This window comes from Cyanistes caeruleus, chromosome 8, assembly GCF_971803275.1.
Source record: "Cyanistes caeruleus chromosome 8, bCyaCae1.hap1.1, whole genome shotgun sequence".
Classification (NCBI taxonomy): domain Eukaryota; kingdom Metazoa; phylum Chordata; class Aves; order Passeriformes; family Paridae; genus Cyanistes; species Cyanistes caeruleus.
Window position 1 is genome coordinate 36,913,981 of NC_141708.1, and position 12,461 is coordinate 36,926,441.

The window sequence follows — 12,461 nt, forward strand, 5'->3', positions numbered from 1 at the left end:
TATGACAAGGGAAACCAAATCAGAGCTATTTGGGGGAAGGATTGAAGAGAATCTCCTTCCTTGCATTTCAGCAAAATTTAATTAAACCCCCACGGACTTGAGCTGCTGATGGTTGGAGAGCGGTTTTGTGGTGCAGTGCCATCGTGGGGTTCTGTTTCTGGTTGAATTTCCTCAAAGTTCCTGTGTATTAATGTCCAAAGGAGGCTGAGAATGCTGTGGAATTATAGAGATTTCAATCCTACAAAAGTTTAAAATTACATAATTCCATAATGTATGTGACTGGCCCAGGGCATTCAAAGGTCTTAAATTTTTTTAAATTGTTTTTATTTTTGCTGAATTTTACTGTTTGCTTATTTTTACTCAGGGTGGCTGATGAATTGGTTCCGCTCTGTTGCCTGGGGATCCTTTTTCTAATTACTGATTCTCAGCTAATTCTTCACATTTCACAGTCATTATCTGTGAATCTGGTATTATTTAAATTCCCAAGCAAAGCATTTTGGTGTTCTGACCCCAATTTGTGGCTTGATCTGTGGCCTAATACCACTAGTGCCTTTTACTCAACTAGTTTATCTGTTATATCCCCTGGGAATAAATCCTATTTTTTTCCATATCAGCTCATCTTGTTTTCCTGGAAAATCTTGTTTCTAAAGCTTCTCTCCCGTTTCTCCTGACCCTGTGCTGCTCTCACCCACTGTCATCTCCTTACTCTCTTAGTCCTTGAACTCTCTAAGTTCTCCCTCTTGATCTTAGAGGTTGGTCTTGACCTTTTGCCTTCTTCACCCCCTTCTGTATCTCTTCCCAGCTTTCTCAGCATCCTTTCCTTCCCCATTTCTCATCCTCCCAAAATTCCAGTTTCTTCTCAGCACATGTCCCTTAAAAAAGAGAAAAGTTTGAGGCACAACAAAGCCTCACCCACATAAGCCAGCCCCTGCTCTTCAGCCAATGCCAAGGGCATTCCAGGAATGGCAGAAGAAAAAAGCCAGGAGCTCCTCCCATCTTGTGCACCTTCCCTTTGGAAAGCAGGAACCTGGGCCAGCATTTCTGAACATGGTCCCTTTTCCACCTTGTTGCTTTTTAATTATCCCTGAAAATTGCACTCGACAAGTGTTGGCTTGAAGTCCAGCAGAATGTAGAAGGGGATAAAATCACAGTCAAAAGGACAATCTTGTGTTTTTCATGACTAGGAGGTGAAACCATTGAGGTTTATCCCTGGTTCATGTCCTTAGTACTGCTTGGTTTAGGGGGCTTCTGAGATGAGCTGTGTTTGTCCTATGGCAAACCAAACAAATCCTGTTGGATAGCTCACAAATGCCACTATTTATTCACTGTTAATTGGCATGAGGAGAGTTTTGTGAAGGTTGGGTGCTCTGCTGTAAAGACCTTTGATTTTGGTGTAAAAGGAAACCAAACTGCTCAGCTGTGTGCTCTGGGTCATGGAAATACCAGAGATGTGGAACTGCTGCTTCTTTCCATGAGAGAAGTCAACATTCAGGCAGCATCTGAATTATCACAACCGTAGTGTCTTGTTTACAGCTCAATGAAAAAGACTTGAATTCATGGTGGAAAATCAGCCTGGGTTTCAGGACCAGCACTTTCACCTGGGGAGTTGTCAGAGCTTTGGGCAGAGCTGGAAAAATCACAGTTTGGAGATGGTCTTTTGCTCTTAATTGCAATGTGTTGAGTTTGTCTTGCACAGTTTCCATTTGTATGACTTTATTTACATCTCCTGTCTTGTCCCAGCAGCTCAGCTGGGAGGGAACTGGGTCCAGCTCATTTTGTGGAGATTTTTTGGCCTTTGGGATGCTGAAATGGGAGGAGATTTTGAGAAAAACAAACATCAGGAGGGTGCCAGCCCTATCTCCTTCCCTCCTGCTCATTCTCAGTGCACCACAGGGAACAGCAGTGCCAAACACCAAAAGAAACAACCAGAAATTAAAGCAATCATTTAACCAAAGAACTTCAAATTAAGAACATTTCTCACATCTTTGCATTTCAGGAACAGCAGGGCCCTGTTGTTTATCCCCTTTGGTTTATCCATTTCAGTGTGTATCCCATGGATTAGGTGGAGGCTGTACTTGCTTTTACTTTGATGAAATAATCGTTGAATATCTGGGTTTTTTTGCTGTCCCTATACATCCTTTTAGATTCCTTTTCCCTGGAGCAATCCCTGTTCCTGAGTCCTCTGGAGCAGAGATTATATCTTCATATAATACAGATTTTATCTTGATATGACCTCTGTCGAGGACAGATGAACTCATTGTGGGGAGTCATCTCTTAAATCATAGTTTAGTTTTACGCAGTTACTCTTGGACCAGGGAGTTGGATCAATAATCTTCATGTGTCCCAAATGTATCCAACCCTGGAATTCCAGGATTTGTATTATTCTCATTCATAATAATGTAATATTATTATTATTTGTATTTGTATTATAGAAGCTGTGCTGTGTCAATGCACAAACAGCCCATTTTGGAGGTGTATTAAGAGCCTTGCTCAGGGATGGTTTTGCAGGAATTAGAAGCAACCCATAAAGTGCAGAAGGCCCCACAATTGGAGAAGGCAGCCAGAGTGTCCAGCTCATTCCCAGGAGTGTTTTCCTCAGTGCTGTTACAGCCTATTAAGGAGCCACAGTGTCAGTGCAGAGGAAATGTTTCCCCAAAGGATTTGACAGGAAGACAGGCTCCTGTCACTGTCAGCTTTTGCTCTAAAATACATACTCAGAGGGCTGGTGGGAGATCAAGGAGCTGTGCCATTAAGGAGGAAGTGTAAGTTTGTAAACCATGAGTATGAAAAACAAAAAAAAATGCTGCTGGACATTGCAGCTCTGTTAGAGCCAGCTGAGTAAAAATCACAGGATCATGGAATGGTTTGGGTTGGAAATGACCTCAAAATCCATCATGTTCCACCCCTGCCATGGGCAGGGACACCTTCCACTATCCCAGGCTGCCCCAAGCCCCAAAGTCCAACCTGGCCTTGGGCACTTCCAGGGATCCAGGGGCAGCCACAGCTGCTCTGGGCACCCTGTGCCAGGGCCTGCCCACCCTCCCAGGGAACAATTCCTTCCCAATATCCCATCTATCCCTGCCCTCTGGCACTGGGAAGTCATTCCCTGTGTCCTGTCCCTTTAAATCCTTGGTAGTTGTTTCTCTCCATCTTTATTGTAGGCTTCCTTCAGATACTGGAAGGCCACAATTAGGTCCCCTTCCTCATCTCCTTTCTCAATTCCATAATTATCATGGAATTAAGGGCATGAGTTAACCCTCTCTTCCCCTCATCACTGCAACTTCCTCATGTTTTAATTTACCACTTGTGGTTTGCACATGCACAAGTGGGGCTAAATTCCTCTAGTTAAGATGCTGCTTGGCTATTGAGATGTCTTAAGTGTCAAAAATTAGGGATAAATGAGGAGAGGACCACAAAAGTATAATCCTTCCCTCCGGATATTTCAAGCAGCAGCATTTTTAGATAATCCCTGGGAGTAGGATGCACTGTAAAACCAGGGAAACAAATCTGTGTGATTCTTAAGGAGATCAGTACAGAAGACTCATATTTACCCATTTGGTTTTGCAGCATTTTCAGCAAATAAATGTATTTTTCCATTTCATTTTGTTTGCATGTCTGTTGTCATTTTAGGATATTTAAGGCAGCAAATCCCAAACAGGAAAAATAAATCTTCTAAAAGCTGCTTCTGTTTGGAGTTTTGCTGACAGTTCTGTGAATGTTTTTTAAAACACCAGCAAAATAACATATTAAGGTTATTTTTATTTTATTTTAAAAACACCTTGGATGCAGTGGGTGGGACATGGAGGACTGTCATCAACCCTGTGTTGCTGTCACTGGTTTTTGTGGTGTTAACCCAGCTCCAGCTTTGAAGTCCTCGTTTGAAAGCAACCTTTGTGCCTCTACTCCCCTGAGGGGACTTTTGGCGCCGTGGGTCACGGAGCATACTAAACACCCCATTTCCCACCTTTTCCCAAACATTCTCAGCATAAAAACGGCAGTCAGAGGCATCCAGGTGGAGGAAAATGATGTTTTTCTCAAATTTAACTGTTGGGTTGGACTCCAGAGTGGAGGTTTCTCCATGAGGCCTGGTCCAGCTCAGGCATCTTATTTTTAGTTAAGGTTTCCCCACAAGGTCTGGGTAGCCTCTCTCAGACATCTCAATTTTAGTCAAGGCTTCTCCATGAGGCCTGAGTGGGCTCTCAAAGTCTCATTTTTTAGTCAAGGTTTCTTTATGAGGCCTAAGTGAGGTTTTTTCATGAGGCCTGGTCAAGGTTTCTCCACATGACCTGTTCAGCTCTCAAACATCTTATTTTCAGTCAAGATTTCTCTATGAGGTCTGGATGGGTGCTCAAGCATCTTGTTTTGAGTTGAGGTTTCTCCATGAGGCCGGCTCAAGGTTTCTCCACAAGGCCTGGTCCAGATCTCAAACATCTCCTTTTTAGTTGAGGTTTCTCCACAAGGCCTGATTGGGCTCTCAGAGATCTGAGTTTTAGGCAAGGTTTCTCCATGAGGCCTGAGTGGGCTCTCAAAGTCTCATTTTTTAGTCAAGGTTTCTTTATGAGGCCTAAGTGGGGTTTTTTCATGAGGCCTGGTCAAGGTTTCTCCACATGACCTGTTCAGCTCTCAAACATCTTATTTTCAGTCAAGATTTCTCTATGAGGTCTGGATGGATGCTCAAGCATCTTGTTTTGAGTTGAGGTTTCTCCATGAGGCCGGCTCAAGGTTTCTCCACAAGGCCTAGTCCAGATCTCAAACATCTCATTTTTAGTTGTGGTTTCTCCATGGGGCCTGAGCAGGCTCTCAAACATCTCCTTTTTAGTTGAGGTTTCTCCACAAGGCCTGGTTGGGCTCTCAGAGATCTGAGTTTTAGGCAAGGTTTCTCCAGGAGGCCTAATTGAAGTTTCTCTGCGATGCCTGGTCGGGATTTCTTCATGAGGCCTGGTCAGGCTCTCAGACATTGCATTTTTGGTGGTATTTAGGAGCAGAAGCTCCTAAAGTTGAAGCTTGTGATGATTGATCAACCAAACTCAGTGAGCCAAAGTCCTGAGCCAGATGTGAAGGTCTGAAGTTGCAAAGGGGACGATGTTTTGTGTGGTGAGTGAGATATGCCCTGGCATGTTGGGGACAAAGAAATTAATCACACATTTAACTGTTCTGAGATGGATGGATTGGGGTGGTCACTGAAATACAGTTTGTATGTGTCTTAGGGTCCTGTATCTGTGGGAGATTTTAATCCTGGGGAGCACTGAGATTCAGAAAGGAGTTTATTGACAAAATTCGGTGCTATTGGGCTCCACTGTTCCTGACTTTCTGTTTTCAATAGAAGTTGGTTTCAAAAATCCAGTCACTCCTGAAGGGACCTTGCACTGGATATTTCTCCACTCAAAGAAATGTCAATGTCTGCTCATTGACATTCTGCACAGGATGAGGGATTTCATAAAATGGGATAGTTGCCTTTTTTAGAGCATAATTTGACTTGATCATGAGGTTGGTAGTTCTTCTGTGGGGTACCTGGAGCAGGTGATGGAGACATATCCGTGCCTTATCCTCTCAAACCTGCTGAGTGAGCATTCTCCTCCCACCCTCCTTGGGTGCTGGGATTTTTTTTATAATTTTAAGTAAAATTGACAATAAAAGTAAAGGAAAAAAACCCTGGTATTTTTATAGAAACTGCTCTTACTGGACAAACAAGGATCTCCATGAGAGGCACTTGATGGAGGTGTTCAAGGGGAGGAAGAGGTTCACTTTTGTTCATTTAGGTTGGAAATGTTATTTTGTGAAAGATTCCAGCTTCTTTGTATGCTGAGGGACAGGATGAGAGGAAACGGCCTCAAGCTGTGCCAGGGGAGGCTCAGCTTGGACACCAGGAGGAATTTCTCCATGGCAAGGGAGCTCAGGCCTTGGCAGGGGCTGCCCAGGGAGCTTTGGAGTCCCCATGCCTGGAGGTGTCCAGGGAAGGGCTGGACGTGGCACTGGCTGGGGACAAGCTGGGAATGAGTCACAAGGTGGACTTCCTGGTCTTAGAGGTCTTTTCCAACCTCAGTCATTCTGGGATTCTGTGAACTTTTGCAACTACACTTCTTTAGATATCTTAGATGGTATCAGAGGTACCTGTGGAGGTATTGCTGCCTCTCAAGTGGGGCTAAAAGCTAGAGCCTTGTCTTTATTTCCACTTCTGTGAGCCCTGTGTGAGCTCTCGGGCACGTTGCCTGCCCAGGATGGCGCTCAGACACAGGACAGATAACAAGAATTCCATTAGAAGGGCGAAGCACACGGAGGAGCTGGTTTGAGTTAGAAAACAAGGATTTGAGAGCAGGAGCATTGCTAAAGAATGGGAAGGATGGGTTGATTCAAGCACAAAGAGTTGCGGGTGGAATTAGCTGTGAAAGAAATGGCTTGGAATACATAAACATGAGGATGTGGGTGGCAGGAAGGGCATGGAAAGAGGCACCAGTGAGGAGCAGGTTAAACAAAATGAAAGCTCTAGGCACTCAAGGGAGGACTAGAGGAATGTGATTGGAATGCTGGAAGAAGGATTTGGCTGAGATTAGCGCTCAGTTTAAAAAAGAGACAAAATATGTTGAAGGAGAGGCAGCTTCAGGTGCTTTGAAGCTCAAATTTGTGTTCCTTCCATTCTTTTGGCAGACTTCTGGGTGGGAAGTTTGGGGAGACTAATTCATGGAAATGGCTAGGATTCGGGGTGGGAAGTTTGAGAGGACTCATGGGTTGGGAAGATCCATATGTGGGAATGATTGGGAAGAATTATGGATGGGAATGGTTGGGTGAAATTTATGGGTTGGAAGATTGGAATTGTGGAATTGCTTACAGCAGCAGGACTGAGACTCAGTTCTGCAGTGGTTGGTGCTGGTGGTAGCTGGTGAGCAAGACCAAGAAATGGCTTTTTAGGGAGCACATTTATCATATTAAATTGCCCAGAAATCATATTCAAAATGCCATTAATGTATCTAATGAATATGGATTGCCTGATGTAAATTTGGAAGCTATTAGCCCAGTATTTTAATTAACTAGATTTTTGGGTGCCTACAAGATTCCACATAAGGGGGTCTGATTCCAACAGCTCCTTAAACCTGGCCCTTCCAAGGAATTTCACCCTGGATGGTCAAAAATGTGCACCTTAAATCTGCTCTCCAGAGACACACAACACAAGCAGTAAAACCCTGCAAGTTTGTGTCCAGGTCTCCTCCAGACTTTTTTTTTTTCCCTCCCTCTTCCCACTCTGGCACATGAAAATGGGAAAAGCTAGGGGTTCTGTTATCAGTCTGTAAATGATAAAAAGGTTGGGATGTAAAGATCAAATAAACAAACTCAGGTCAACACAACACTATGAAAGAAAACATCTCAAGCTTAACCAAATTTGAGGATTTGGATTAATTTCCCTGCTTTATCCCAAAGGAGATGCAGGAGAGGTTGGATGGGAAGCTCTTGATATCCCCAGCCTGCTGTTGGTTGAATTTGTAGGGGCAGAGCATTTGGAATAAAAAGTCGAGGGGGGGGGGGTGGGGTGTCTAAATATCAATTGAAAATCTTGATTTAGAAAATATTGGGGTTTTTTGGTCGTGTATAAATGCATACTGCTTTTGATGGGGTGACACAAGGGATGAAAGTATCCTAACAAGTTTAGATGCCAGCATTGATAAGCTGTGACATGAATTTAGCAAGCTTATTCCACAAAATAAGGCAAAAGTTGACAGACTAAACTACTGTAATAACAAGAGAAAAGCAAAATTTATTTGCTGAATAAAGCCCTTGCTAGCAAAGCTGGAAAACCACCAAAATCAACACCAAAAAAAAAAAAAGCAGGAAAAGAAAATTTTACCACCAGACTTCTTATTGCAGTTTAGTTTGTATAGCATTATTCCCTGTTGGAAATTCCTCTGTCTCATTGACTTGCTCAAAATGGATTTAGGCTGTGAGGATAATTCATCTGGGCACAGGCTGGCACCAGCACAGCCAGAAGAAAAATGGGCAAGCCACAAATGCTTCCAGTTTAATTATTCTGTTCCTTAGCACAGGACAATCTTTAAGTCACAGCCAGTGTCAGGCTGGGATAAAAGGGGTCCAGGGTGATGTTCTTGCAAAGCTGCCAAAATATGGGCTGGGGAACAGGCTCTGCTTTGATTTGTTCATCTTCATTTGGTTCCTTCTCCTCTTACAGACTCACTACGAGAGTGGAGAGTACATCATCCGCCAAGGGGCTCGAGGGGACACCTTCTTTATAATCAGCAAAGGAAAGGTGAGTTCACACCTTCCCAAGGCAAGGGGCTACCAAAATCCCACTCCAGACTCTCTCTCTCCCCTCCCGAGGCACAAATGTGTCAGCACTTGACATTTAATGGAACTCCTTGGCTGGGTCAGGAAGGAAGAGTGGCTGAAGGGCTGAAAATGAACCCCTGATGGTTTGCACATGTGCTCTCAGGGAACACCTGGGGGTGGAAACTGTTATTGAGTCTCTGGGTAAATGACCACAAAACTCAATTTCTTTGAAATAAATCCTACAATATTCCATGATTTCTTTGCTAAGTATCCCCCTTCCAATGCTGGCTTCCAGGCTTCATTCCCAGCTTCTCCAAATAATAGAAAGGAAGAGAGGGATGTCTGAGCTTTCACCTTGGGGGAAAAAATGGTCTAAGTTTCTCTTCCACTGCTCACAGGGAAAATATGTTTGACTTCTTTTCTCATAAAATGTTGATGGGATTTCAGAGACCAAGTTTTTTCATTCTATTCAACAACTATTTATAATTTTCCTAGCCTGCCTAATACACTTGAGAGACACTTGGTTTCTTTCCACATAGCAGGATGGAGATTTTGGAGGGAATACACAGTGATTTTGAGCTGCCAACTAGTTTTTCCACCATCATCTTCCACTTCCTGGGAGCCAGTCTTCATTGCAAGGCAAAAAATGGTCTTTTTAAGATTGATAAGAATGTCATGGAGAAGCTTTTTGAAATGAAGTTAATCCTACAGAAATCCAAGTTTGTTGGTTAGATGCCCTTTCACTTCCCTTCACTCAGAAATAATATTCCCTCTTTTCCCAGAGTATGGACAATCATGAGCCAAGCTTCAAATCCCTTTTCTTTTGCTATTTTTTCATGGGCAAAAATATTGGGATGGTGCATCTCCCTCCCACGCCGAGTGTTTGGAGCCGTGTTGGCCACTGAGGCTTTTGCCCCACTTGGTCAGGTGGATCCCGTCCCTTCCCAGGAGCACAGAATCCTGGAATGGCCTGGTGGAAGGGACCTTAAAGCCCATCCAGTGCCACCCCTGCCATGGGCAGGGACACCTTCCACTGTCCCAGGCTGCTCCAAGCCCCATCTAACCTGGCCTTGGACACTCCCAGGGATCCAGGGGCAGCCTCCCACCCTCCCAGGGAACAATTCCTTCCCAATATTCCATCTATCCCTGCCCCCTGGCACTGGGAAGCCATTCCCTGTGTCCTGCCCCTCCATCCCTTGTCCCCAGTCCCTCTCCAGCTCTCCTGGAGCCCCTTTAGGCCCTGGAAGGGGCACTGAGGTGTCCCTGGATCCTTCTCTTCTCCAGGTGAGCACCCCCAGCTCTCCCAGCCTGGCTCCAGAGGGGCCAGAGGAGCAACTCCATGACTCCTCTGGACTCATTCTGACATGTCCACAATCTACAAAGAAATGTAAAAACCAAATCCCAGTTGTTGGCCTGCTGCCTTTAACTCTGACCCAGAGGATGGAGAAGACATCCTATGGCCTTGGCCAGTGCTCCCAGAGCCCTGGACTCCTCCTGGAGCAGCTCCTTGGTTTTGTCCCTGGCCTCTTTATCTTGCTGTGACAGCTTCTGGCCAGGAAAAGGGAGCTAAAATAAAACAAGGCACGGGGACTTGCTAAAAAATTCCCAGACTCTCAGCTGGAGCCTGATGGCTTGACAGAACTTCCCACAGGGATAGTTAAATCCTGCCCAGTTTTCTCTCCCAAGCTTATTGCTTTGGAAAAGCGACAACAGTGGCTGATGGATGGATGGAGCTGGAGAGAGTTTAATTTTAATGCCTGGCTTAGGATGGATGTAATAATTAATCCATGCTAAGCATGCTGCCCGAGACAGAGCCTCAGCAGTGAAACATGGAATAAATGACAATGAAATACAGGATTTTAGAGTCAGTGTGTGCTGCCTGGCACCTGCTGAAGCCAGAGCACATCACCTCCATGTCCTGTGGTAAAACTTGACCAAGGCAGCTCAATAAGGCAAGCAAATGCTGGGATCAGCTCCTGTTCCTGGGAGCACACCTGCAGTGTCTGCAGTCAGCGTGAGCAGGATCAGGGCGAGCTCCTTAGGGAATGTCTGCCTTGCCTGTCACGTCAGAGTGTCTGGAGTGATGCAGAATCATGGAATTGTTTGGATTGAAAGGACCTAAAAGCCTATTCAGTGCCACCCCTGCCATGGGCAGGGACACCTTCCATTATCCCAGACTGCTCCAAGCCCCAAAGTCCAACCTGGCCTGGGACACTTCCAGGGATCCAGGGGCAGCCACAGCTGCTCTGGGCACCCTGTGCCAGGGCCTGCCCACCCTCCCAGGGAACAATTCCTTCCCAATATCCCATCTATCCCTGCCCTCTGGCACTGGGAAGCCATTCCCTGTGTCCTGGCACTCCATCCTTTGTCCCACAGCCCTCTCCAGCTCTCTTCTACCTTTAGGCCCTGGAATTCTTCTCTAAGGTCTCCCTGGAGCCTTCTCTTCCTCAGGCTGAAGTGAGAAGAGATAGTATTTTATGTTTCTGAGCCCCATCATTCTTAGAAATACTGAGAAAACTTCTGCTCTGTTTTCTTCCAGCCCATCCTCCATTGATAATTCTTTTAGGACCAAATTCCTTTTCCCCTTCTTCCTTGTTAGCTTCATCCACCCCACTTCTTCCCACTCCTGAGCTCCTTCAGCATATTTATTTTAACTTGTTTCCTTAAGTCCTACCAATCAGAAATCAAAGTGATTTCCAAACAAGCTATGTACAGGAACCTATGGAGTAATAATAGATCCAAATGGCTTCCAAGTGTTTTCCCTTCTACTTGGAAAGTGCTGCTACTCCATCCCTTGCCTTTATCCAGAGGCAGCATGGGCCTTGCTGTGCCATTTTCCACCCTTTTCCCCTTAAAATCTGCAGTGTGGCACCAACTTAATCCAGGCTCCCCACTGGAGGCTGGCTCAGAGCTTTGAACCTTGCAGAAGTCACACTGTCGTAATCCCTGAGCACTCTTTGCTTGGGATCCATGGAAGTCGTGGAAAAAGGTCTGAAATCTGCATTGAAGTTCCCTCTGTTTGTCCAGGGGCGTTCCTGGCTCATCCATCCCACATTCCCTACCTCTCCATGCATGAGTCAGTGCAGGTGCTCAGTGCTGTGTGCTGCTCATTAACCTCTCAAAGCCACTGGTTCTGCTGCCCCTTAAAGACCTGGCAGAAGGCTCAGGCCACAAGCGTAAATTTAAAAGGGAAATTACACCAGAACATGACTGAATCCAAAAGGATATGCCTGACATCCTGCCTTTTGGCTTTGGGAATTTCCATATGCAAAAGCTGTGGTTAAAAAGTTGGAAACATTTGATTTCTGCTCCAGCTGGAGTTGTCCCCTGTCTGAACTGCAGAGAGAGCAGAGCCACCGTTGATCCTGCAATGCCCCAAGCTGGTTAACTTCAGTTGTGTCCAAATGCTGGTGATTTGTGTTCTTCCTGTCCCTTCCAGGAACTTGGGAATGCTGGGAATCGTGTGGAACAGAGCTAATGGAAGTGTGGCCGTGTGGCTGATAGATACACAGCAAATTTTTTCATTCTCCTTTGACTGTGCTTGTGCAGCCAACTCCACATTTTGAGTTAAAAACATGCCCAAAAATCTAAAGCTGTGTGTTTTTGCAGAAGTAGTAGGAAAAATCCCCACTCATTTTCTTGGATGGTTAGTTGGCAATGCCAAGGGAAGAGCGCAGGACTCTGGGGAATTACATGATTCCCAGAGGAGCCTTTCCTGAGAGATCCAGGAGGTGACAAATTCCCCTCTAAACAAAGGGGGAAGAGGCTTTTTTTAACAAAGAGGTTTTAGTTGTCAATTAAAAGTTCACTGAATCCCACGGGGTTTTGGCTTTTCCGCAGGTGAACGTTACCCGGGAGGACTCTCCCAGTGAAGATCCCGTCTTTCTCCGCACTCTGGGGAAGGGGGATTGGTTTGGAGAAAAAGCCCTCCAAGGGTAAGTGCTCCTTATGATGTAGTGCCTGAATGTTGATATTCAAAAATCCAGGATTTTTGCAGCTTTCAGGTGGTTCTGGCCATTTGGGAAGAGATTGGGAGTGGATTTATTCTTTTGGAGTCACTGGATTTGTGTTAGGAGGAGGTCCCACCTCAGTGGGAAATGGGCTTGTTCTGCACTTGAGCAGCCAAATATAGACCTTCCCTTGCTTGTGGACATCAAAAATTAGTTTACTTTCATGCTTTCTTCCCC

The 12,461-nt window shown here is 45.2% G+C and overlaps 1 protein-coding gene across 10 annotated transcripts in view; it reads left to right on the forward strand.

The window, feature by feature from the left end:
• Window positions 1–12,461, forward strand: part of PRKG1 (protein kinase cGMP-dependent 1) — a 366,718-nt gene that overhangs the window by 263,442 nt on the left and 90,815 nt on the right. For all 10 annotated transcript variants that reach the window (XM_086900026.1, XM_086900029.1, XM_086900028.1 and 7 more), the window contains 2 exons: window positions 8,177–8,254; window positions 12,115–12,209. In XM_086900026.1, the coding sequence (XP_086756152.1) occupies window positions 8,177–8,254; window positions 12,115–12,209 (173 nt within the window). The remainder of the gene's footprint in view (window positions 1–8,176; window positions 8,255–12,114; window positions 12,210–12,461) is intronic.